The sequence below is a fragment of the Centruroides sculpturatus genome, unplaced genomic scaffold (genome assembly GCF_000671375.1).
Source record: "Centruroides sculpturatus isolate CEXI.00-Female unplaced genomic scaffold, Cexi_2.0 scaffold1130, whole genome shotgun sequence".
Lineage (NCBI taxonomy): Eukaryota > Metazoa > Arthropoda > Arachnida > Scorpiones > Buthidae > Centruroides > Centruroides sculpturatus.
In genome coordinates, this window is record NW_019385290.1 from 144,792 (window position 1) to 169,709 (window position 24,918).

Below are 24,918 nucleotides of genomic sequence, written 5' to 3' on the forward strand. Positions count from 1 at the left end.
CAACCACACAAGCGGCAATCCGCTTACATTTCGGCGCATGCGTTCAGTATTCAAGATGGCGAACGATATCCACGTGTTTACACACTGTCCCTATCCACGTGTTTACAAATTTTGTTTTGTATGACTCGCTTTATTTAGCTAAAAGATTTTGTCGAAGATTTGAATTAGAGATACTTTTTTGGATCGAGAAAGAACTGGTGTACAAAATAGACTTATTCGTGGATCAAGATCTCTCGATAAAGAATACTATTTCGAGTAAGATTCGGTTGTTTTGTTCTTTGAATTAAATTATATATGATTATTTGTGTAGAATTTGTTTTAAATTTGTTATCCTTTCCTCTTTATTCTGATTTTAATTATCTCGGTTAACCGCCTCGAACTTTCCGCCATTAAAACACCACGTGATTGTATTTTCTCACGTGACTACGAGACAAACTGTTATTGGCTGATAGAAACGCGTCTTGGCGGCGTTGCCGCAAAAGATAGAATTCAACCAACTTTTGCGGCACGAGAAAAGCGGCACAAAATCGACTTCTGCGGCGAGAAAAAGTGACGTCATTCTGCCGCTTTTCCTTGCCGCGCCGCATGTGTGCACGCGGCTTAACGCTTCCAATGATTCTATTCGGGGTCGGCACGGCTTCCTTATCGTTAAATGTCACCGCACGCGGTCTTTATCTCACCCGATAATAGGAAAACATTCGTAGCGCGGCATTGTATACGGCATAGTTTATTCCGAGCTTAAAATAACGAGTATAAAATAATTGTTTAACGATACCGATTATTTGTCGAGCTTTTGGTTGTTCTAACCGCGTTAGCAAAAGATTTGCCTAGACAACGGCATTTCGTGTCATTACTTCCCACACAATAATCCTAGATGGATGCTGGAATGGCTCGTTAAAATGAAACGAAAGAATTTTAATCGTACTATTTTCCAAATCAGAAAGATCCCAAGTCCAGTACAATCGGAAAAGATACAGTTCGAGTAAAGACGCATTGGACGTAATTCGCGTGCTTAAAAAAATATTCCAAGTGTACCGTATTGTATACACGATACGAATAAACTTTATTTCCTTCGACCTATTTTTTTCGATAGAATAATGTAACTTTTTCAAAAAGAGGGGCTCGAAATTGTCACTTTTTGGAGGACTACGAATTAAATTCGATTACTAAGGGCTACCCTTAATATTTAAACTTTAACTAACGCGTTGTTTACTTATTCGCTTTAAATAACTCCGCATCGCCTTTAAACTTATTATTCGTCTTTTCGGCACAGTCGAAAATATCAATCTCGTTAAAATCAATCCAATTAATCGGATAATCTACAATTAAATTCGTAGCGCGAGGAGTAAACTACCGTAATAGAAGTGTTATTCGTAGAAATCCGAGATTTCCAGCCGTTAACTCTGGATAAACTGTCCACCAACGTAATCTACGTAACACCGCATTACGAAATCCGATTTCTCCCGGTACGTCACCAAGGGTGTAGCCAATCGTTTCTCGTAAAACTGCGTCGCGATTTCGAAGCGTAATAGACGACAGATTCCAACGGCGAAAGAAACTACGCTAACTCGGAGACAGGTATTATTAGAATTACTTGCGAAATTTAAAACACGTATTAGAAATTAAAAAAAGAAACGCTCTAGAAATATAACATTCACCGGGGAATCGTAACGCATCGTAAGCGATTATTATCTTGTTAAAAAAATTAAAAAAACAAATAAAGAGACTAAAGACCGAGAGGAAAAAAGGGTAGAATTTTTAAAACTGGAAATCGTTTGCTAAATCGATGGCTCGGTCACCCGGCAACGTCGTTGTTTATTTTCGACTTAACGGCTTAACATGACGGAAAAAATCTAACACGACGTCGTAGATCCGCCGAATCTCGAGAAAATCAACCGAAAGCGCCACACTTATACCGAATCGTCCTCCGGCCGATACGGTGGCGATTATTATCCAGTAATAAAATTTAAAAATCGGAAATGTAAAATCGATTATCGTTAGACAGGGGTTTTTTTTATGTATTTTAACCACGCTTCGCGCAACCCCGCGCGTTCTTTTTAATCGATTCTTTCTTTTTTTTTTAGTGATATTCGGAATTTTCCCACCTTTAAGACGAATATTATAACCGCGTTGTTTAAGCGTAAACGGGCATCCCGGTGGAAGAGAAGCGCGATCCGACCGGAAGATTTGTAGTTGGCGGCGCCGCCGGATGGAATTTTGGCTTTCTCCCACGCGTATTTTAATAGGCGGATGCGAACCAGGTGGCGACTAACGAAGAGAAAAAATTACTTTGGCGGTATCTATCGTACGACCGATACACTCCTCGCACGAAAATAACGAATTAACAATAGTACCGACGGAATGCTAAGAACTGATCGATTGCGGAGGCATTTCTGCAAATATTAATGGTAGGTTTAGACGAAGAATACACTCGGAACAAACAGAGGTTTATATCGAAATTAATTAATATTAGCAGTAAACGAGGGCCGGAGAAACTTTTTTTGTGTAGCTCCTTTTAAGAAAAAAACGCGTTTTCCATACGAATGAAAAAATATATAATATTGTATATATGATAGATAATAGAGATCGATAGAAGGAATGTTTTCTTCTTAATTTAAATTTTATATCCTTCGATGAAAATAATTTGAGGGTGTTCGACCGACTGCGACCAACCTTAGTTTACCTACGCGTAATCTTTTATTGCGCAAAAACATTTCGAAACAAAATGTAAAAACGAGAAGGTATAAATTGCGAAGCGACACGTAATTGAATTATTGCGTCGTACGTAATTTTAAGCGCGATTTAAAACCGTAACTTCTTTAAAATTTATATTTAGATAACAGAAATTAATTAAACGATATTAAAATATTATCGTATATAAACTTACAGCGCAGTACAATATGTACAGTACGTAATTAGCTTATTAATAACTTTGAAATTTTCATCTACTCCGCTTTAGACGAAGACGTATAAATCCGAATTTCGACGAAAAACGGAAGGAGAATAGAGAAGGGACCGGAAATACATTTGGAAATTCTCGTACGTTCTCGTCCACGATTCCGAAACGCCATCTATCGTCGAGTAACCGGGCAGGAATTGCATTAACGCGGAGGGAAAAGTCTTAATTTCGGGAGTAGTTCCGAGAGCCAGATATTTGTTAATTCGTCGCCACCGGTCTCGACCGCTTCTGTGTAACACGCCAACGGTTTCTAAAGCGACCGGTTTATTCGAATTAAGTTTACGTTGGTGGGCGGGACGTGGGTCGTTTAATGAGTTCGAACGGATTATTACCGCAAAAACATTCTCGCGTTATAAATAAACTCTAAAGGTTATTAGAATTTTCTTTTCTTCGGCCAAATGAAGTTTCGCTTTCGCCGGTTCTTTCCTCCCTTTTTATCCGCGTTTACGATAACTTTGTTTGTAGATCGAGCATCGCCGATCGGGTGGAAACAATTTCCGGCGCCTTTCGAAATGGGGAAGTTTTTCCCATTTCGAAAGGATTACGCCATTCTAAAAATATTTTTACCCGCCAATTATTGTTCGTTACCAATGACGATTCTTTACCGAGAAACTAATTTTAAACGGGCTCGCGCGCGAGAGTTTCGAAAGGCCTGGAGTCGAGAAAAACGCATACTGTACTTTATCGTAACGCGGTTTCTTAATTTCTACAATATACGCGTACGGATTAACGCGATACCGTTTAATTAACGTAATAATCTTTTTGATTCGTTTGATTGGCAAATGGGAAGGATTAACCCTCTAAACCTCCCTGTCGGCGGCCCGGGTTTTTCTTCGGTTCCTATTTAGTACGTAAATTACGGCCAGCCGTACTCCGTACCCCGCCGACGTCGGATTTTACCGAGTGTGACGAAAGGGAGATCTTCGTTGACGTAATCGTATAAATACCGCTTCTATCCGGCGAAACGTATGGAGAAAGTATTTCCGATCACAATTTTATTGCTAAATACGTCTCCATTGTCGTAATTAGAGAACGACGATTTTCTTAAGAAATTATAAGATCGTTGATACGAATTAGACGGAAACTACCGTAAACAAAAGTAAAACTGGTAAAAACCTGCGATAGAACTGGTAAAAAACGGACAAACTTCTGCAAATAGTTTAATTACAGCGATCTCGATTCATTTCAAAGTATTTAGACAGAGAGAAAGATTAAAATTCGGGAATAGTCTTTATGGAGAACATAATTTTTATGTTTTTATTGTCGAGATACTTAAGTAGAATAAATATTACATTAAGTAGAAGTTATTGTATTAATTAATATGTAATATTTATTTATATTAATATGCGATGCTTCAAATCGGCACGTTAAATGCAAGTCTACATTTTTATTTATGTTATTTGCGGTACACGAAATCGTGAACGTCCTTTTAATATTGTAGCACAAGAAGAAATTCTCGTCTGTAACCCACATTTTATCATTGTCATTTTACCGATCGTCGCAATTTCACTGTATTTTTCGTAAACGCGCTAACACCCATCTCAAAATTATATAAGTTGAATTAGACACGTTTTTACTGTTAATATAATCAAACTTACACGTTTTTCCTTAAATATAGTCATTGTACAGTACAACACGCTACGGGGGGGACTTAAGGTCCGAAATGTATTAATTTTTCAAATAATAAAGTGATTTTCTAAGGCTAATCCCATGTCCCGCGGTGGTGTAATAAGTCTAGCCATAGAGAAAGGCCGATTCAATGCTTACGAGCTAATGACTAAAAGTATGACTTTAAAAAACTTTCCTGTTAGGTTTTTTAAGAGTACCGTTTCAAATAAGGCCCGCTTTCGAAATTCGACGGCTTATTAATTTTCGTCGCACTCCGGGCAAATAAAACACCCGCATCTTCGGGCTATTAACCGATGCGCTGGCGGCATACGTTTTCGGCGTAAAGCTAGGTTCGCACTGGCTTTACGCCGAACCTCTTCGAAAGAACGAAACGTTATTTGAATTTGATGGGTGGAAAAAGTTTCGAACCCCGGCGACGAAAAGACGATGGGTCGAAGGAACCGAAGTTGGTCAAAAGCCGAGTTATTTCCAAATTCTAACGAACAGCGGCGGAAAGGGGACGAACCGGCAGTTTCTACGTACCGTACAGTACTTTCTAGCGGTTCTCGCGCCCAGAGGCGGATCTACGTAGGGACTAATAGGGCTTAAGCCCGGGCCCCCGAGTGTCGAAGATCCAGAAAAATCGAATTATCGGCATAAATTGTTAATACTTTTTTATTAACAACGAGTACTTATCGCATAGTAAAAAATAGTTAATATTAATAATATAATAATAATGATAATTTACGGTATTATTTATTTTATTTGTAGTAGTATTTTACACCGCAATTTAAAGATTGTTAATCTAACAAAAAATGGGGCCCCGTTGAATTCGAATACGTCCTAGGCCCCCTAAAACCTAGATCCGCCCCTGGTGATGCCGACGCGAATGTAGCTAGCGTAAGACCGAAAACTTCGGGACGTCGGATGGAAAAATATTCGCGGACTTTCCTCTCGTCCGCGACGAAATTAACTGTGGTAAGAGTATTTCTAATCCAGATACGACTCAAAACGTACTCCGAAACCGAAGTTTAATTAGTTTACTTAAATATTTATACAGTAATTTACATTTAAGAATAACGTAAAAGTTTAAACAAGGCGGAGAGGAATCATTCGTTCAAGAATTCCCGAAGGAATAGGAATATTCCAATTATCCGTGAAAAAATAAGGAAATAAGAATTATTTTAACAACGAATTTAATTATATACGAATACGTAAAATGATAGAAAGAAGTCAATCCACGGGTCGACGGGCTTCCGAAAGTAAGAACTGTTAAAGTACGAAAGATTGTTTACGGCCCTACAATAATTACGGTTTAAATTTTCCCTCCGTCGACGCGACGTATCGATCGAAAACGTCACGTTAGAACGTTAGAAACCGTCGCCAGAGGGCGAGAAGGCGAGGCGGCGCGCTGGTGGGACAGAAGGGACGCGGTCGGAGCGTAAGCCGACACTTTTTGAATTCGAAGCTAAGAGTAGGTACTAGGCGAGTATTTCCGGAAGCTTTCCTTCCCGGGATTCGGCTCTTCTCTTCTTCCCGCTCCATCCGCCTTTTCTTCCACCGACGGCCGACGGCCGCCCGATCGATAGCGTCGCTTCCCCCCAGTCCATCGATCCGTCGTTCTTCCTCCACTCCTCCCGGCGGAGAGAACGCGATCTGTGGGAAGACGCTTTCCTGGTCGTCTTCGTCTTTCCCGGGAGGGAGGATCCATCCCGGATAAAGAGAGGACGTGGCCGATTCGCTCGGCCTTCGACACCCATTCCCGGGAGGCGGAAGAAAGAGCGGGATGAGTCGAGAACCGTTGGAGTGCACCGTGCGAGGTCCCGTGGCCATGACCATGGACGACGACCGAGTGGAAGGAGGAACCGGATGCAGCGTCTTGGACGCCACCTTTCCCTATCCCGTACAGGTGAGTCCGTTTCTCCCGCTTTTAAGCCCTGAATTTTTACCCAAACCCCACGACTTTTCTGGCTCTGGTCTAGTAGCCAGTCCACCGGTACCCAAAAGGGAGGACGAACGACTCAAAAGTTAAGAGTATTCGAATAATTAACCGTTCTTCCCACCGTTAACGTAATTTCTCACTTTCGCGCGGGATGTTTTACGAATTCGGAGGTTGGTATTTACCGTATTAAACGCGTACCGTTTTACCCCGCGGAGAGGGTTTCCGACCGACGCTATTTTGGTGGATGCTGGAAATTACGTAATTTAAAAAATCGTTATTTTCGACATTTTAAAGTATACATGGTTGCAGGTCGGACTAGTCTGTCGATTCGAATCGTGATTTAAAACCTTTCTCTGGCCGTTTCGGTCAACAATATTCGTAAACTTTATGGTAAAAAACCAAGTTAAGTTTATTACAACAAATTTTATTTTTTTTAATTTGTAAGGACCATCGATGGTTAAAAGTCGATTACTCCCTCTGGGTCGAGTTGGAATTTAGGTTGGATTTCGGGTATGGATCCGTAAACCGTTCCGTTTGTAAAACCGCGGTCCGGGTCGGTGGTTAGCTTTTAAAACCGCGGCGTAATCTGTCCCTCGCGTGGCTACCGGTTGTAAAGGAAGGAGAAAGAAATTAGGCCAAAACGCAGTCGTCGACGGATAAACGATTTACAATTAACCAAAGATGATAGTTTCGACAACTGCCCAAGTAATTTTTCAGGGTAGTGAGATTTTATTTAATTTAATAAGACGTCCGGTTGGAATTTAAAAATCTTAATACGGCCTTTAAGTATTACTAAAAAATGTAATGTATTACGGGAAGCGAATAAAGGTTGCAAAAAGAAAGACGTTGTAGCAAAATTTGGAATTCCCTCCAGTAGTGCGGGAAGGGTGTATATATCGGATAAAAGGCTGTGGGGCGCACGGTACGCAGAAATATAGATCAGATCCGTATTTAAACTTTTAGGGATAGATCAGATCCTTCTATCCCTTTCGTCCGACAAAGACCCTTCCGGTTCGGGCTGACTCGTGTCTATTCTTTCGCTGCCCGGACTAGGAATTCTCGACGTGGTCGTATCGATGTCTTACGGTTTGAAAATTTGAAAGGGGTCGACGAGCGAATTAGATACGTATTGAGCGTGCATATATTCGATATAATAATTTAATACAGTATTGTTTAATTATTTAGTAAACGCAGTCATTTTAAATTTTTTAAAGTATTTTTATTGTCATCTACAAAACTTTCCAAATATAAAAAAATATACGTTATTTTTTAAACAATGTATAAATGTAAATACATTTAAGGGAGCGGTGGAAAAAATGTTTCTTTAAAAGGGTCGCTAGACGAAGAATGTTGAGAACTCCGATCCAGATAGTGATCGTACGTCGTTTTAAACACTACTTTTCGTTAGAACTCCGATAAATGTAAGATAAATTTAAGTTTTTCTGTAAAATTTCATTACGCTCTTCGACTTCTAATTACTCCTATTCGTTTGTTCTATTAGTGTTGTTATCGATTAACCTATATATTGCGCAGTCACGACGAGAGGAACCCTTTTTGTCTACCAGATATCGTCTTATATTTTGTCAATAAATAAATATTTCAGAAATTTGCTGTTTTATGTTTGAAATTTGTAATTTTAGTACTCGTACGAAACGCGATAGGTAGGAGAGATAACATTCAAGAACGTCTACACGGCCTACATGACCGTATTGTGCAAGAGAGTTTCTTCGGATTGCGACCCCAAGAACCGAAGCGCCCTCAAATGGCAGAAATGCATCCACAAGTACGTGCTGATGCCCAATCCCCACTTCGAAAACGGAAGTCAAAGCTTCTTTTCTTTAACTCAGAAAGACGTAAGTTTTCGTTTCTTCTTCCCGTTACGCGTAACGCGTTTTAAATGACACATTTTTATTTTTCGGTTTAGAGTCGTTTGGCTCTGTTGGACGTGGTAACCATTCGTTTAGTTCTGTACCAGCCGTCACCTCTGTGGAGGAAGTTCGGACTGGAGAAGTTTGCCGTCTATAGCGATCCCTCTCCGGTAAGTCCGATCCGTTTTGTTTCCGAAATTTCTTTGTTTTTGTCTTCCACACACTTTCGTCTCGTAATAGGAAGAAGCTCTACGGGTGGCCGTGCCCAGACTCTTCCTTTCCGAATCGCACGGATCCTCGGCATCTTCCCATCAGGTACGTATCGTTCCGTTCTTTCGGACCTAATGCTTAAATTCTCCGACAGCGGTGAATGTCGCGTTGCTATGGGGAGAAAGAAGAGAAAGGAAAAAGATTCGTTACTGCAAATATAATTACTTAACGGATTACGTATCCGGCCGCCGCTATGTCTCTTACGGATGGGTCTAGCCGCCAGCGTAAATAAGAGGAGAAGTGTGTGGATACGGCTTCTTCTACGTCAATACTTAACGATTTCTCTAACTTGTATTTTGTTGCGAGAATCTCAGTTTAACCGCTTCTCGACACTCTCGATAATCGATTATCGACGCGTTTCCTCGGGACCGGTTCGAACCCGAACGTTTATCATTTCCAGTGGATCTACTTGGTCTTTGGTCAGCTAGAGCCATTCGGGCAGAAGCTATTTACTACTCTTAACGGAAGTAACACTTAAAACAGAATACGAAAGTTTAGAATATAATTTTGTTTCTGTTGGTTTAAAAAGAAATAATACCGATAATTAATGCAAAAAGAAAGTAATCGAGGACCTTTTTTCCTCACTACTTTCTTTTCTGAAATACTTTACGTAAAGCGGGATAATTCGTTACCGTGGGAAATACAGTACGCCTTATTTCTGTCTACAGACGGAAGACCGTCGTAAATGCGCCGCCAGTCACGTGCAGAATCTGTGGGCCTTGTTGGAACAGGCGAAAAGTAACAAGAGCGATTTGAGCGTGGGGCGGTTTGAGGTAAGTTTCTCGTAAATCGTTGTAATCCGCTTCAATTTTATTTCGGAACGAGAAAATAAAATCTTCCTACGCCAATTTTGCCTCTACTCGCCCTATTAAATAAATGGAAGAATAATAGTTTGTTCTCGTCGCCCGACGTTTACCGAATCCGCCCAAAATTTAAATTTAATAAATAGGTCTGTATTTCAGTTTATCTTTTTAAAGTTTTTTCGCATTAACGGCTTCATTTTTTTTAAATTTTAGTATTAGTGAATATTATCGCCATTATAAAATGGAACGGTCCGGTGTCTTTTTCGAAACTATGATGTCGAATTACGTCTCGTTCCGCATATTTAGTTCTGTCGACGTCATTCTGCCCGTAAATATACGCATAAAGGAGCGACGTTTTAGATCGAAGGGGGAATATGGCGGAAGTATCTTATTGCGCGCATCGATTCGAATATCGATTAATATCTCTCAAACCTTCACCACGAAATTTTTTATATAATTTTCTATCGAAGGAAATGACTGGTCAAAATGCCTTGCGTCTTTAGTCCTTTTTTTCCTCCGAATATTTCTAAATAATTAAGCTTTATTAGTTGAAAGTAAAACAATAGTTCCGAGTAATTTTCGGAAAATCTTACACTTTTAAAGAGGTAAAATGGTCTGTCCGGGTTTGTCGATCGTCGTTCGACGAAATACTGGTATTTTCAGAAATAGAAAATAGGATTTACATTAAACATACAGGTATCCCTAGTACAACACGGTACTCGTACAACGTGGTTTCACTCTAACACCGTTTGAAAATTGGGGATATCCTTCTTACAACACGACTTCTTCCACACAAAATTTTACAATTTTTAAGCGCCAACTCCGTTATTCGACACGCTGTATATTCTGGCATACCGACTTTATTTAAATTCGAGCAAGCGCGCGTGTTGTCTGAAATTTGCCTACGGATTTTAGAATATTGAAATTTTCAGTTTTATGCCGTTTATCGGATTTACTTTAATGAAAACCGATAGCAGAATTCTTTGCTCCTCGTCCTCTATCAACCGGGAGTCGTCGTCGCTTTCACATTTTAGCCTTTAAGGCCAAGACTCCACTAGCGTAAAACCCCTGGCGGTAAAAGCTTTTAATCGCGCGACCATAATATCTTACGCCCGAGCGGGTGGTAAAACCAGCGTAGATGCCAGTCGAGCGGTGTTCGACTTTCGACGCGAATACGGCCGTAAAACGATACCATCCGCCATTCGGAACTGGGCGAAATCTAGGTCATGGCGGAAAACGAGCTTTTGCCTACGTTCCCTGGCGGCTACTCTAGAATAGATCTAGAAAGATTTATCGAAAATATCCGAAAGTATTCGTGTATCTACGACCAGAAGTATTCCGATTATAATAATGGATGCCTAAAACACGCGATACGGACGGCCGAAGGAAAATCCTTCGATTTAGAGGAGTAATTAAAAAGCTAAGCTTATAAGTGCCGTATATTATCTTAATTAATAATACGATAATAAAAGTTAACGTATGTAAGTAAAGATATTATTTTCACTACATTCGTAATTATATTACAGAAAAAACTCGTAGAATATAATCGTTGTCTTTGTAACTTCGATAGTACGGTCGCCTTAAGAACTTCGCTAGCCCGACCTCCACCCCAAACGCAAATAGGTCACGCCATTAAAAGTTTTTACGCTAGTGGAGTCTCGACCTAAGACTGTCGCCGTGTTTTGCTTTTTATAGATTAATCTTGGTATTTAGTAAAGTTTATTTAAACAATTTTAGATAAGTACTGTATTATTAAACTCTTTCGAAACCGAAAGTAAGCCATCGTTCGTAAACGCGATAAATGAAATATGGCGGTGTTTCGGTACTCGAACACAAATTCTTGAAAAAATTTCTCGGTCGTCGCTCCAACAAATTTCCCGTTACTATTTTTATTTCGTCACCCGTGAGAATTTTTCACCGTAAAAATGAAAAACACGAAAATGTCGCCGATACTCGCTACGGGGATGACGACGATATTTTGCGAAAAGAAAACGCCCTCGCTTAACTAAACTTAATATTAACACGAAATACGATACTTTTAATTGTGATTCTTACTTAATTATCGATCGCTTTAATAAACATATTTTTCTTAGTGACGGAAAAAAATAGTATACTTTTGCTAACTTCTGGAACGTAACCTCGTGTTTCGCGTTAGTCCTTTGTTTCGTATAGCGCGGATTCTTATAACACGCCACTTTTTCGGAACGTATCCACCGGATTGTACGAGGGATATCCGTATTTGGATTTGCCAGACTTAAAAAATAAAATAAAATAAATAAATAAATAAAAACGTTAAAAAGTAAAATATTTGTACTACTGTCATCAAAAAGAATCGGAAATGTCGCGTGTAATCGAATAAAGAACGCGCATTAAATTTTGTTTTCGCCACTTCAAAAATTGGAAGTGCTGCAAAACGCAACCCGGTCCCGTAACCGAATACAGGAGACGGGAGATACGAATACGGTGGGTTATCGGATTACGAACACTTTCGCGAAAGATTTTTATGTTCGGACAACGAAGGCCAGGAACACACGTGCGTAAAATTCGCCGTAAAATCTAGCATAAAACAGAGAACGTAAAAATTTTTCTGAAATTTTGGCTGAAACAGAACTGAAAATAGAGTACAGCGTGTCTCTACTTTTTACGCCGAAAAATTTTTACGCCAAAATCCCTCCAATAAAGAGAAGTCTTTCCTGTGACGTCAAAGTAGACAACGTTATTCTAACAATGGCGGCAACGAGGGTTAATCCTACAATTGTGACGGTCTGGAAAAATAGAGGAATTTATTGATTTCGTTCGACCACATCAGTGTCANCACACTAAAACTGACTGGACTGATTCCAAATCATGTTTTCATGACAAGCAGTAGGCCAACCAACTTAGATGGATTTAAAAAGTAAAATATTTGTACTACTGTCATCAAAAAGAATCGGAAATGGTTCCTTTAATCCGCGCCGTCGTCGTCCGTTTTACTCCACCGACAAACGATGGTTTTGCGGGTAAACAATTATTGCGCCGGCGAGTTTTAAAATGTCGCGTGTAATCGAATAAAGAACGCGCATTAAATTTTGTTTTCGCCGCTTCAAAAATTGGAAGTGCTGCAAAACGCGACCCGGTCCCGTAACCGAATACAGGAGACGGGAGATACGAATACAGTGGGTGATTGGATTACGAACACTTTCGCGAAAGATTTTTATGTTCGGACAACGAAGGCAGGAACACACGTGCGTAAAATTCGGCGTAAAATCTAGCATAAAACAGAAAACGTAAAAATTTTCCTGAAATTTTGGCTGAAACAGAACTGAAAATAGAGTACAGCGTGTTTTTACGCCAAAATCCCTCCAATAAAGAGAAGTCTTTCCTGTGACGTCAAAGTAGACAACGTTATTCTAACAATGGCGGCAACGAGGGTTAATCCTACAATTGTGACGGTCTGGAAAAATAGAGGAATTTATTGAATTCGTTCGACCACATCAGTGTNTGTTTTTACGCCAAAATCCCTCCAATAAAGAGAAGTCTTTCCTGTGACGTCAAAGTAGACAACGTTATTCTAACAATGGCGGCAACGAGGGTTAATCCTACAATTGTGACGGTCTGGAAAAATAGAGGAATTTATTGAATTCGTTCGACCACATCAGTGTCATGTATAAAGATACTGTATTTAAACAACGTTTATGGATGGATACAGGTGTTAAATTTCAAATAACAGGTAAGTCTAGTAGAATCGATATGTAGACCTAGCATTTAGATCACACGTTCTTTATTTCAATTCGGAATACGAGTCTATTCATTTAAATTTTCTATATAATATAGCGGAGGAAGTGGAGAAAAAATGGAAGGTACAAAGTGATAGATAGAGAAAAAAATCTGAGAGAAAAAAATTAATAAAATTAGCACTGTTGGTGGCAGTGGTGTTTCCTATTCGGCCAGAATTTTTACGTATGTGTGTTCTGACAAAAGCGTAAAACAGAAACTGAATTGAAAGCTGATTTCTGATTCAGTTTTCTGCCGCACAATTTTACGCGTGTGTGTTCCAGGCCGAATACTCCACAGAACATACACAAGAAGAAGCGACGTAAAATAACGAATGCCGATTGGTCTTCCCTCGTCTTCGGGCAACAATTCGAAACTTTTCGGAGTGCGGGAGACGTCGACATCGACGCTCAAGCCCGTATATATAGATCGGATAGTATTCCTCCGAACTTCGAAACTCTCCCTTGTAATTCCAGCCTTTTATTTCTCTGACAGAAACAATTCTTTTATCTATTCGCGAGACTGTCGGGCAGGCACTCGTTAAGTTTTGAGTCTGTTTTTCTTTTCGAAAGGTGAGGGTATAATAGCAAAAGTAGAGAGTGGGCGGAAGATGCCCAATGTTGCTGGGCAGTATGCGTGAACGGGTCTACGGTAGGCCGCGGTTCAATCTTATTTAAAAAAAATGCTGTATAATCGAGAAGACTCGAGCGGCTAAAGGAGTAACAAAAATCACATCTGAAAAATAAAAAACATCGAAGAGTTCGTAATGGAACCCGACGACGGAATCCGCAAAGAACTCTCGAATGAAGAACACCGAGAAACTCGGCAAGATATGTTTTCTTCTGAAAAAGAGGATTAATGCCGATATCTTCTATTAAAGATCCTTTGAAGAATTGGCAGGATGTCAGAACAACGGTCTTAGAATGGCATCAAAAGCAGGTTGAGGCTTGGGGATTTCTACAATTGCAATGCTATTAATTACTTACGAAAAATCCTGAAGAAGAGAGAAAAGCGATCGACATTAGACAGATTCTTTAATCCTTTCAAACGGAAAAAACATAAGTAATAAAAACGCGAGACTGTGTATGTATGTATTTTTATTATTATATATAAATAAACGTAGTAAGAAAGTATATATTTTTTTATTTTTGGGGGTCTCCGGAACGAATTAATTAAATTCCCATTAAAACCTATGGTAAATCGATAATCGGTTAACGAACAATTCGGATAGCGAACAAAGTCTTGGAACGGATTACGTTCGTTAATTAACCGATCACCCACTGTATTATTTATTTATTTGTCTACCGTACAATGCGCGATGGAATGGAATGCGCGTCGGTCGCTTCTGGTAAAAAGAACACGAAGATAAATTAAGTGAACTCTACGTCGCGCGGTTGCAAATAGTCATCGTCGAAACCGGAATTTTCCAATGGCACGAGATGTTCGAGGAATTGTGGCGCGTTATTCTACGGTCAAAATGGCCAATACCCGGGTCTCCGTCGGCAGGGGCTCCAAAACCAATCGTCACCAACCCAGTAATGTAGAAGGAATTCAAATTTGGCTGGGTTTCAGTTTTGTTTTTATTCGATTAAGACAACGCGACATAAGGGCGATCTACCTAGGGTGGAATGCCTGCCGGGAGCTTTTTGTTTTATGGGAAAGTGGCCCCAATTTAGGAGTTACTGACGCGAAGAAAACCCGTAAAACTCGGCCTGGCCAGGCGCTAACCCGCGACCATTTACCGGGGTAGGTAATTGGTCCGAAGTTTTATCCACTCGGTCAGTGGCAGGGACGGCACTTTTAGGGGGCGGCAAAATTTCACAATAAATAATAATAATAATATCTTGTAAAAATTTGAACCATTTCATTTCGTATTTTTGTCGCACATACGATTGGGACCGATTGAAATGAGCACGGAATTTCTCATTACTTATTCTGTGACGAAATTGAATTTTAGTCTTTTAAATTGAGATACCTAAATAAGGGGGCGGCTGACATTCGCGCTACGCCACTGGTCAGTGGTAGGCTTTAAATTTGGAACTTATCGAGGGAACTATATTGCCAGTACGGCGCAGAGGCAGTCGGGTCGGGTCGATGGCGACGAAGTCTTTCCCACTAACCACCGCCCCCAAAAACTATTAATCCGGCGTTTTGCATCGTTTTAATCAATAAATTGGAATCTCGCATTTTATCGAACCGTTGCCGATACTTTTTGATGGCACCAGCACTCATTGTTTAGAGCAGTGTTTCTCAACCTCTAACGAATCCTCCCCTTCAATAAAATCGTTACGTACTATCGGTCTTATCGAAGGTCTTCGCTTCAAAATTCCGATGCCCAGGGCCGAGGCTAACGCCAAATTCGTACCGCATCGAATAGACTAGTGACTAGTGTAATGTTATTTGTTTAATTATTGTACGATATAACGAATAAAACATTCAATTATTCTTAATATAATGTTTTGCTATATCGCCCAGAAAATTGTTTTATGCCCCTCAAAATATAAATTGTTACTAATCGCCCCCTCAACGTGGAAAAACGCTCACACGGGGGCGATATCACTCCCGTTGAGAAACACTGGTTTAGAGCTAAAGATTCTCGATATTCGAGTATAAACGTTTTTATTACATTGGCCATTCGTTCTTTACGTCCGAATTACGAGGGTTTTTCTTTTCGAATCGCGTAACGAAAATTCGTACTTTTAATAGAGGGCGCGAATTAACGTTTTCGGCACCGAGCGGTGCTTTTTCCCCGTAAGTCCGAGTGGGAAGAACTATCGGTTTACTTTTCCAATATACCAAAACACTACCCGTTGGCATTTTTCCCGAACCGCGGGATTTGACGAATTGTTAGTAAATACATTTGCCCGATAGTACCGTTTCGCGATTATTAAAATCTTTAGCGTATCTTTAAACGTCCGCTTTAAAAAAATACGGATTCTCTATTTACGGTTATGGTTTTAAAAATTCACCGGATTACACGCTGAGAAAAAACTGAGAAAAGTGTATGAAATTGGATGGATAAGGCACGCAATTTAAACGATGGTTTTTTGTGCCGCGAGTCAGGTTAGCATACGTTAGCGGAAGAGGTACGGTAGTTATCGAAATTTGAGCAAAATCTGGAAGTCGGATCGAGTGGCGAGCGAAATATCCCGGAACTTGGACGGTGACCGACTTTAATCTGGTTAGAAGGACCGAGGAAAGCCACGCGATTTTATTAATATTTTCTCCGGACGAAAACGAATTCTCGTACAATGCGAGTCGGGTTCCAATATTTTCGGTCCGCGTCGTTCGTCTCGCCCGGAAATCCCGACAAACGGCTAAGAAACTGTGGCAATTCCGGGACTTTCTACCTTCGCTCCGTATGCAAATTGGAGAAAAAGCGCGCGTAACTAGAATTACGAAGGATAAGGACTTTTCTTATTATTTTTCGATAATTTTTAACACTCCACGTGCCGGCGTGTTTTACGCTAACTGTTGTAGCCCGGAAGACGAGTTTAATTTCTTCGGGTCTCGATAAACAGAAAATAAACTTACCTTTTCTTCTCCGTAAGTAACGTCCCACTACGGAAGTTAGAATTTCGTTCGTTAGTTACGTTTAAAGGCGTTAAAATTTTGTTTAAGAGTCGTTGGGTGGGAGAATGCCGAGTGTACGGGACGATTTTGAAATTCTAAACAATTATTTAGTCGAAAGGATGGAAGGTAATTGCCGACGTCTTTTTTTTCAGGTGAACGGAAGCTACGACATCAATTTTCTGTCCTGTAACTGAATAAAGGAGACCGGAGATACAAAGACTATTTATTTCTTGTCTACCGTACAATGTGCAATGGAATGGAATGTGCGGCGTGTCGGTCGCTTCTCGTAAAAAGAATACAAAAATAAATTAAGTGAACTCTACGTCGTGTGGTTGCAAAATAAATAAACACAAAAAACGATACGAATGGGGAGTCGGTCCCGAATCTTTTCGGAATTCATATAAATAAACGTTTGTGGAATGAAGGCACCTGCGGTGGTTCTCGTCGATAATACGATTTAAGTACAACTTCTGTTATAAAAATGTAGAAACGTACAAAAATAGGGTAGAACCGAGATGACTGGAATTCCGTTGGCGGTGGAAGCCTACGCTCCCGTCTAAAAAAATACCGGACCAAGTGTGTAGAGGAACTATGGGCTTGGTTTTGGTCCCGCGCGAGTATCGAAAGTATAAAGTTGCGAAATAAGGCACCGGCGGCGTTAAGTAGAGCGTCTTCCCGCTTTGTTGGAGTGCTTCCTGGTCATCTTGCATTTGTTGGTGGTCCCGTAACTCTGAGCCAGTTCTTTGGCTCTCTGCCTCTCCTGGATCATCTGGCGCAGAGTCAGAAGGGTGGAAGGGCTGGCTCCCGTCCCGTGTCTAACGTGTTTACCCGTCAAGGTCCGGGTGGGTCTCTTCTTGGCTTCCGGACCCGGAGAACCCGGAGGACTGTTTTCCGGAACGATGCCCACTCTACGCTTCAGCTCCTCGTGGTCCTGATACTTCTGCATCAAGTGGGTGTAGTAACCGTAGACGTTGCAGGGAAATCCCGCCGGTGCCACGTGCCGAAGTTTCTGTAAGAAGCTCTCTTGATCTCCTTGGGAAACCGAAGGCATGGACCTGGAGCGGGATTGGGCCGACAGATCGAACTCGTCTCTCCGGCGGAACCGGGTCCCGTTTCCTTCCTTCGGCGAATTCCCGGAAGGACGGACTTCCATCTTCATCCTCTTGCCCGCGGGCCCTTCCGTCGGAGCCCGCCGTCGGCAGTCCGGGACACTCAGGTCGGGACAACTGAGGGAGCGCGCGCAAGGAGCTTCTTCTCCCGCTTCTTCCGCCAGAGCTCCCAGAGACCTGCACTTTCGCAGCGGGTTGGTCCGGCTGCCGGCCGGCCATCCGCGGGTTTCCGCCGGCGCCCAAGGGAAGCCCCCGTCCGCCGCCGCCGCCAGAGGGCCGCGGGGATAGGGGGCGGCCACCGCGTTGCGGAGAACGCGGTCCTTCAGGTAGGTGTCGCTGGCGGCTCGATAGAGGCAGTTGACCCCGTCGAAGGACGGATCGGTGCCGACCACGGCGCATCTGAGGCCCAGCTGCTGGTAGAGCACGGGATAGTAGGGCAAGAGGAAGGGGTTGGCCACGGCCACGGCCGGGAAGGCGCGGAAGGGCGATTCTCCACCCAGGAAGAACAGAGGGGGGTAGAAGGGTGGAACTCGCCACTCCGGACTAGGTTGTTTGTGGTCGGGAAGGTCGCCGTGGCGATCGGGAGCTTCCGACGATTCCAGGTGGGACTTTTTCGTCAGGTCGATGGGGGCGTCGTTCGTTTCCGCCACGGCTTCCGCGGCGTCGCCTCGGTCTTCGCGCTTCATAATACCTGCAAAGCGCCGGAGGTGTAAACGGGCGTTTCCTTCGGGTCTCACATTCGGCTGTAAAAGAAAGAGAAAACAGCTTTTACCTCACCGTTTTTGCGAAAGTTTCGCCGGTTATTTGGCCTCGGTCCGCGCGCGAGATTCTTTAGTATCGAATAAATTCCGCCGGCGGGACAGTTTTAAGCCGCGCTTTCGACCTAAGAAAACCCGGAGGTGGGGCGAAAACCAGTTCCGCCGAGTAATTGGTTTCGACAACGGAGGATTTGCGGTCGACATCACCGACAGTTTCTCAGTAGTGTAACGATATTCTCCAACGCGGTTACCCCGGGCCACCGACTTTCGACATTCCACCACAAAAATGTCAGCGGTTCGATTTCTCCGGTAATTCGAAAGAAAAAAACTTTCCGAGCCATTCTATATTTTAAGTAACGGCGAATCGTACGAAATTTCCCCTTTACGGGTGGTTCGGTTACGGGAAAGACTTTCCTCCGACACGCATAATTATTAACTAACACCTCCGGGTTTAACGAATTACGCTTTTTATTAATAACTTTTAAATTTTTTTATTAAATGGAGACCGACGCCAATCGAACTTTCGAACGGAAATCGGTACGAAGCGCGCGGAGGTATTTTCCGTCTGGAGGGATAGAAAAGAAATGGGAACGGTGGGAGAGTAAGTAGGAACACTTTGCGTTTTACGCTGAAGAAAGGCGCCGGGGTGTTACGTTACCGGCCGAAAGGCGGGTGTCGAACTACCACTGCGGAACGACGCGGCTAACCCCGACGATAGATGGAGTACGTCCGTTGGAGGGTGTCTTCCTTCCGGACCTTTAACAATTTTACGTTTCGTCCGAGAACCTCTGTTCCGTTGGCGCAGACTGGAAAAGGCCTTCGGAACGGAAGTAGTCCCCGCCGCCACTTAACGTCGTCGGACCCAATCCGTGGTTGGTCACGGATTAACCCAACGAATCTCCCACTTTATTTAACACTATTTTAAAGAATAGACGATCCCGTCCGTCCCTTACGTTATCGCCGTCGTCTTCCATCAATTTATTTCCGGTCGGAGAAGGCGTATTTAACCGAAAAGGGATTCTTCCCATCCGCGAGATTAAGGTGGTCGGTCCGAAGCTAGCGAAAACATTTGGCCCATTACGCCGGTATGGGAAATAAAAGAAAAAGGTTTCCCGTCCGTCCGTTTAAAGCCAAACCTCCGAATCTTTGGAATTTTACCGGTTGGCCAAAGTGGGGAAACGTCCCCAGTATTTCCCCTTCTCGGAGAATTTGACGGAATGGGCCCGGCACGGAGTGGAATTTACTGGGAAACGTCGGATACGATAGAAACGCTCCGCCGTCCGACCCCGAAGTAACCCGAGTTCCACCGGGATCCCGTCCGAGAAATTACAACGTAATGGCGAAGAATTTTTACCGATATAAGTAATTTACGTAACTAAAACGCCTCTTTATTGGACGGCGGAATTAATTTCCCCCGGCAAAGATTTTAGGGGCCGTAGCCCGAGGAAGAAAAGCCAAACCCTTGGACTTTTCCCCGGTGGGTCGTATCGGAAAACGTCGAGTATATTAACGCGCTCGATTTAAAAACTATCCACGCGCCAAGGGTTGGCGCCCGAGCTAATTAGGCCCATCCCCGGATTATCTGGACCCGTCGGATTAGCCGCAAACTCCGGACAAATTCCAATAAATCTGCGGATATTTCCAAGCAAGGATTTCCTCGCTTCCTTTTATCGGCCCGAGATTTTTCTCTTACTTTCGCATCCACTCGACGTTTACCACCGCGCGTCTCCTTTAAATACTTTTATAGAAAAATTCACCGCCCATTGAACGGTACTTTGTGTTTTTCGACCGGGAAGGAAAAGTGAATTTCCTACCGAAGCCGCTCCTCCGTTTACCGGGAAGGTGGAAACTGATCTGGTCCGGATAAAGGGCGCCGGAAGAAGAAGGGTTCGAATTAATCTTTTGGAAGGAAGATGGCCGGTCTTTGACTGTCCGAGAATAAACGCCGTCGAATACCGTTTTAACGTTTACCGCTTCTACCGCGGACCTGTAGGGAAAAGTGCCGCCGTCCACTTACAAAGTGTAATTTCGGCCACCGATAAACGCCGGTTTCCCAACTCCAAAGTTGTCCTCCCCCGTCGGGCCCGATCTCCGCGGAAGGAACGCGGCGTAAATCGTTTATTAATAAATGGTCCCGGGGTCGGGAGCCCGCCGTTGGCGTAAATTCCGTCCGTCGCGCCGGACGATTGTAAATTTCTCGCTCCCGGGTCCTTTGGACCGCGCCCGACCACCCGTCCCCGATATTCCTTCCGCGGGTATTTCGACGTTTCGTCCACTGTCCCGCAAGACTTTCCGGGCGAGTGGACGAAACGTCGGAAAGTCTTCCCCGGAAGACTCGCCCGGCCGCCGACCGGGAGATGCCTTAAAACTCCGACGGACTTTCTAAGAGACGCGCCGCCGTCTCTTCCCGGACGCGACCCCCGCCCGGACCGGGGGGGACCAATCTCCATTGTTCTACCGTCAGATGTTCGGCGGGCGGCAGATGTCGTCTCGACAATAGATACATTGTAACCGACGGTAATCGAACGTGACGCAAAAGTAATTTTTCCATTGTTTATGTTTCCGTCGTCCGTTTCGTCCCTTTTTTTATCGTCCTTCTGTTTTCTAGGCTCCTACCTTTTCCGGCGCCCCTTCGTCCGCCTTCTCCGCGGCGGCGGGGGGAGGAAGGAAGGAGGAATTCGTGGTCGGAAAGGCGCCGGTTAACCCCGGAACGGACCCATCGGCCGGCGTACTTACCTACCTTCGTTTTACGCGTTTCCGTCTCCAGACCCGCGCGTATCGGCCTCTCCGTCGCATCCCAAACCCCTTCCGTCCGGCAGAGAACGACCCACGCGTTGGAAAGACGATGGTTGGCGAGAGGAGGGAGAACGGACTTCTCCTCTCCTCCGGCGCGGCCCGCGCGATTACTCTCGGATCCCGGTACCGCGGCGTAAGTCACTCACCTGGACGGGGAAGGCGGGAGCGGGTCCGATTCGGAGGAGCGCCTCCTCGTATCTGGTCGGACTCTCGGACGCGCTCGGGTCCAGCTGCTCCGTCGGACAAAAAACCCGACCTCCTTCTCCCCCCTCCCGGCGCCTCCGGCGGATCCCTTCCGCCCCCGTCGACCGGGGGTCCGGGAGGAGTCCGATTATCGAAGGATCCGTGGCTTTTTGGCGGCGGGAGGAGGAGGAAGAGTTAAATAGACTTAAACAGAAATGCTGCGCTGTATTTTGTACGTTTTTCTTACGGCAACGGATAGTTTCTCTCCTTCGTCAACACCAGCACCGATCTTTGGAAGAAATCGTCGGGGCCGAGACCTTCCGACTTCTCGCCTCCGTAACGGTCCCGGTCGGCCATCTGTCGACGGGTGCGGCGGACCCCGTGACCCAGATTCGCCGAAACCGGTCGTAAACAAACCGCAGCTGCCCCCGGGCCGAAATTCGGACGCCGGGATAGGAAGAGGGCGCCAAGGCCCGGGAGGAAATTCGGACCGCCGGCTTCGGCGGGCGGGGAGAGACGGCGACCGGACTCCCTCGGAACCTTTCCCCTCGGCCGGATTCGATTCCTCCTAATTACTACGGCCGAAGGGTGACGAAAGACGGAAGTTTCGCCTCTGGCCCCGCATCTTCCTCTCGGACGTCGGCATTCTTCCGGCGGTATTCGTCCGCCACTCTTTTAGGTCGGAGCTCACTTTCCCGGCAAAAATTCCCTTCCACTGTAATTGGCGGGAAAAGAAAGCTAACGTCGGCCGTCCGAGCATTTAGAACGGTCGGAAGAGTTTACCAGGCCAAAGATTTGGCGAATTTTCCGTCACTTTCGTCGTCCGTCCGCGGGACGGCACCCACGGCGGTTTTCCTTTCCCGTTCAGGTCTTGGCGCTCCTTTTAAATAAAGAAAGCGCGTCTTTTATAACGAAAACCCACCAAACACTTCCCGTCGCCCGGTCGGCGTAAGTCTTTTTCCTCGGGGGGCCGGTCCGAAGGGTTGGACGGATTCCACCTCCGGAAGCCAGAAGAAAGGCGGGATAACCGTTGGGTCCGGCGACCCAGATTCGAGGAACCGAAACTCGGTCCGTTCTTTTGGATCCTTTCTCCACAAAAAGCCACCCGCCGTCGACGGCCGAGTTTTTGACCTACTTTCCACGCTCCCGACTTGTTTTGCGCTCTTATCGCTCCCCCTTCTTCTCGCCTCCCGGCTGCACCCCTTCCCCACTCGCACCTTCCGGTCCGAAACTACCGAAGAAACTAAGAAGACGGAATCTCACCGCCCACGTCGGCTCCCGAAGAAACGGCGAAGTCTCCGGCCTCGTTCCGAAAAAACCGGTCGTGGCGGATGGCGACGTCGTTCCGCCGCATCCGCCATCTTGCGTCGACGCCGGTTTCTGGCCCGGCAAAAACCCGTAGAAAAATTCCTCTACCCCGCAACGTCGCCCGGCTCTTCCGACTCTCCCCTCTGGTTCGCCCGGCTCTAACCGCCGTCCCCGTCATTTCTCCCCCACCCACGCGCCGAAAATCGCGCGCTCAAGGTTAAACGGCGGGGCGAAATGGTTCCGTCGTCCGTAACCGGCTTTATTTCGCGCCACGCGTCTGGAAACAATGTAAATACCTCAAGCGCTTTGTCCGAAGGAAGACAACACGGCGGAGATCGACGCATTCCGTCCTCCGTTCATAATTACGTCTGTACCTGGAATCGGAGGGTAAAGTCGACTAACGGGTGGTCGAAAGTAAAGAAGTGGGTTAGCGTCCGCGTTATCTTTCTACTCTCTTTCTGACTCGCGCTTTTTTTCCTCCTCGCATCCGTCTCCCGCGCCCCACCGCCGAAAATCGTCCGTTCACTCTCCCTTTACCGCCGTTATCGCCGACTCTCTAACGCCACTGCCCGGGGGATTTCGAGGATTCTCTTAACGCCGCTGCCCGAGCTCGCCATCCGCTTCCGTTTCCGCGGGGCGAAGCGGGCCACGGGCCGTCGCGCTCGACCGATCGGCGGAGCGTGCCGGCGGGCGTCGTCGGTTTCGCGCGCTCGGCCACGCGTCCAGTCGGATGGGTGGCGCACGTCCGCCGGGAGGAGTCCTCCGTCCCATTGGCGAAACCACGCACGCTCCGGCGCCGCGCGACACGGACGGACGACGGTGTGGGCCCGAACGGCGGGCGGCGCCGCGGAAGACGAGAAACGCCGTCGGCCGAGCGCGGAGGCCCGAAACGGACGCCGCGAAAGCCGGTGGCTCGGCGTCGACCCGCGTACCCCAACCGGTCGGCGCCGTAAGTTCTCCTTCTCCGCTGGGCGCTGACGTTCCTCTCCGGGCCGACGTCACGCGCGTCGACTTCCACGTTTTATTTTGGTCGGGCCGGCTGCCGACCGACACACTTTCCCAGAGATAGAAATCGCTTCCGGTTTGCGGAATCGGGTCGCCCTATCTCTTTCCACCCCGGATAAATCGTTCCAGTTAATCGGTCGGCCGTCCCGCCTCCCGATTTCGGACCCCGAATTCCGGACCCCCTCCGTCTTCCCTGGAAGAAGAGTGACGAAATCCGTCGCCACCGGGCGAACGCCCCCGCGGCCGGGCGGCGCGAAGGAGACCTTCCTTAGGCGCGCGATTTCTATTTATAATGTAAAGGCCATCCCGGCCGGTGTCACCGACAAAAATAGACGCCGCACGGCGCGCCGAAGACCGAAGGGGAAAGGTGGACGACGGCCGACCCGCTTCCGTTTCGGAGGGTGAAATACGGAGGCGCGTGGTGACGGAGAGAGAAAGCGTTTTTGGCGGCGGGTAAAGGAAAAGGCGCTCACCTGTTTTCCGGGAATCTCCCCTCCACAGGAGCGTTGCGAATGCGACGTGTGGCGGGACTCGCCCGCGACTCGGATGTGGTGGTTTTTGCAGCGCCGACGGGCCGACACGGTCTCGGGTGCGGCGAAACTCTCCCGCCACCACGTGGTGGCGTCGACCAATGGCGGAGCGCGTGGCGCAGAGCGGTGTTTCTAGGTCGGCGAGATGTACGAGTGTCTCGACTGGCTCCAACCTTTCTTTACCCGCTCGACCTCAAATATTAAAATAGAAGAGGCGAACGCCGGCGGTGAGGAGAAAGTGCCGTTTATATCGCGCGCTTTTCTAGGTCGCGCGCCTTTTTTCCTCTCTCTTACTTTCCCTGGCGGACGGCAACCGGGAGGCCGTAGTGGCCCGGGGTCCCGCCGGCCCCGTCGGCTCGGGCTCCCGTCCGTTTCCGGTTCCGGCGGAACCTAGCCGGGCGCGCGCCGCCGGAAGCCGGACGGGCCCACCGGTTTTACGCCGGACCACGGGGG

The 24,918-nt window shown here is 45.6% G+C and overlaps 2 protein-coding genes across 4 annotated transcripts in view; one reads left to right on the top strand and one right to left on the bottom strand.

Annotated features, from left to right (window-relative positions):
• LOC111637236 (nicolin-1-like) overlaps positions 1 to 17,058 on the top strand; it is a 31,600-nt gene extending 14,542 nt beyond the window's left edge. For 2 of the 3 annotated variants that reach the window (XM_023382679.1, XM_023382680.1), the window contains exons 3-7: positions 8,171 to 8,362; positions 8,434 to 8,547; positions 8,618 to 8,692; positions 9,316 to 9,420; positions 16,929 to 17,058. In XM_023382679.1, coding sequence (XP_023238447.1) covers positions 8,171 to 8,362; positions 8,434 to 8,547; positions 8,618 to 8,692; positions 9,316 to 9,420; positions 16,929 to 16,970 — 528 coding nt within the window. In that variant the 3' untranslated portion in view covers positions 16,971 to 17,058. Of the gene's footprint in view, positions 1 to 5,869; positions 6,477 to 8,170; positions 8,363 to 8,433; positions 8,548 to 8,617; positions 8,693 to 9,315; positions 9,421 to 16,928 lie in introns of those variants that run through there. The other variant, XM_023382681.1, reaches the window with a different exon arrangement.
• Positions 17,059 to 17,127: 69 nt separating this feature from the next.
• Positions 17,128 to 24,536, bottom strand: LOC111637235. Its single transcript, XM_023382678.1, has 2 exons — positions 24,409 to 24,536; positions 17,128 to 18,628 (listed from the first exon to the last, which is right to left on the bottom strand). Exon 2 carries the CDS (start codon positions 18,569 to 18,571, stop codon positions 17,435 to 17,437), a length of 1,137 nt encoding a protein of 378 aa, XP_023238446.1. The 5' UTR covers positions 18,572 to 18,628; positions 24,409 to 24,536; the 3' UTR covers positions 17,128 to 17,434.
• Positions 24,537 to 24,918: the final 382 nt, after the last annotated feature.

What these genes read in the sequence shown, in the direction of transcription:
- LOC111637235 (XM_023382678.1), bottom strand. Translation starts at nt 18,571, where the DNA reads ATGAAGCGCGAAGACCGAGGCGACGCCGCGGAAGCCGTGGCGGAAACG.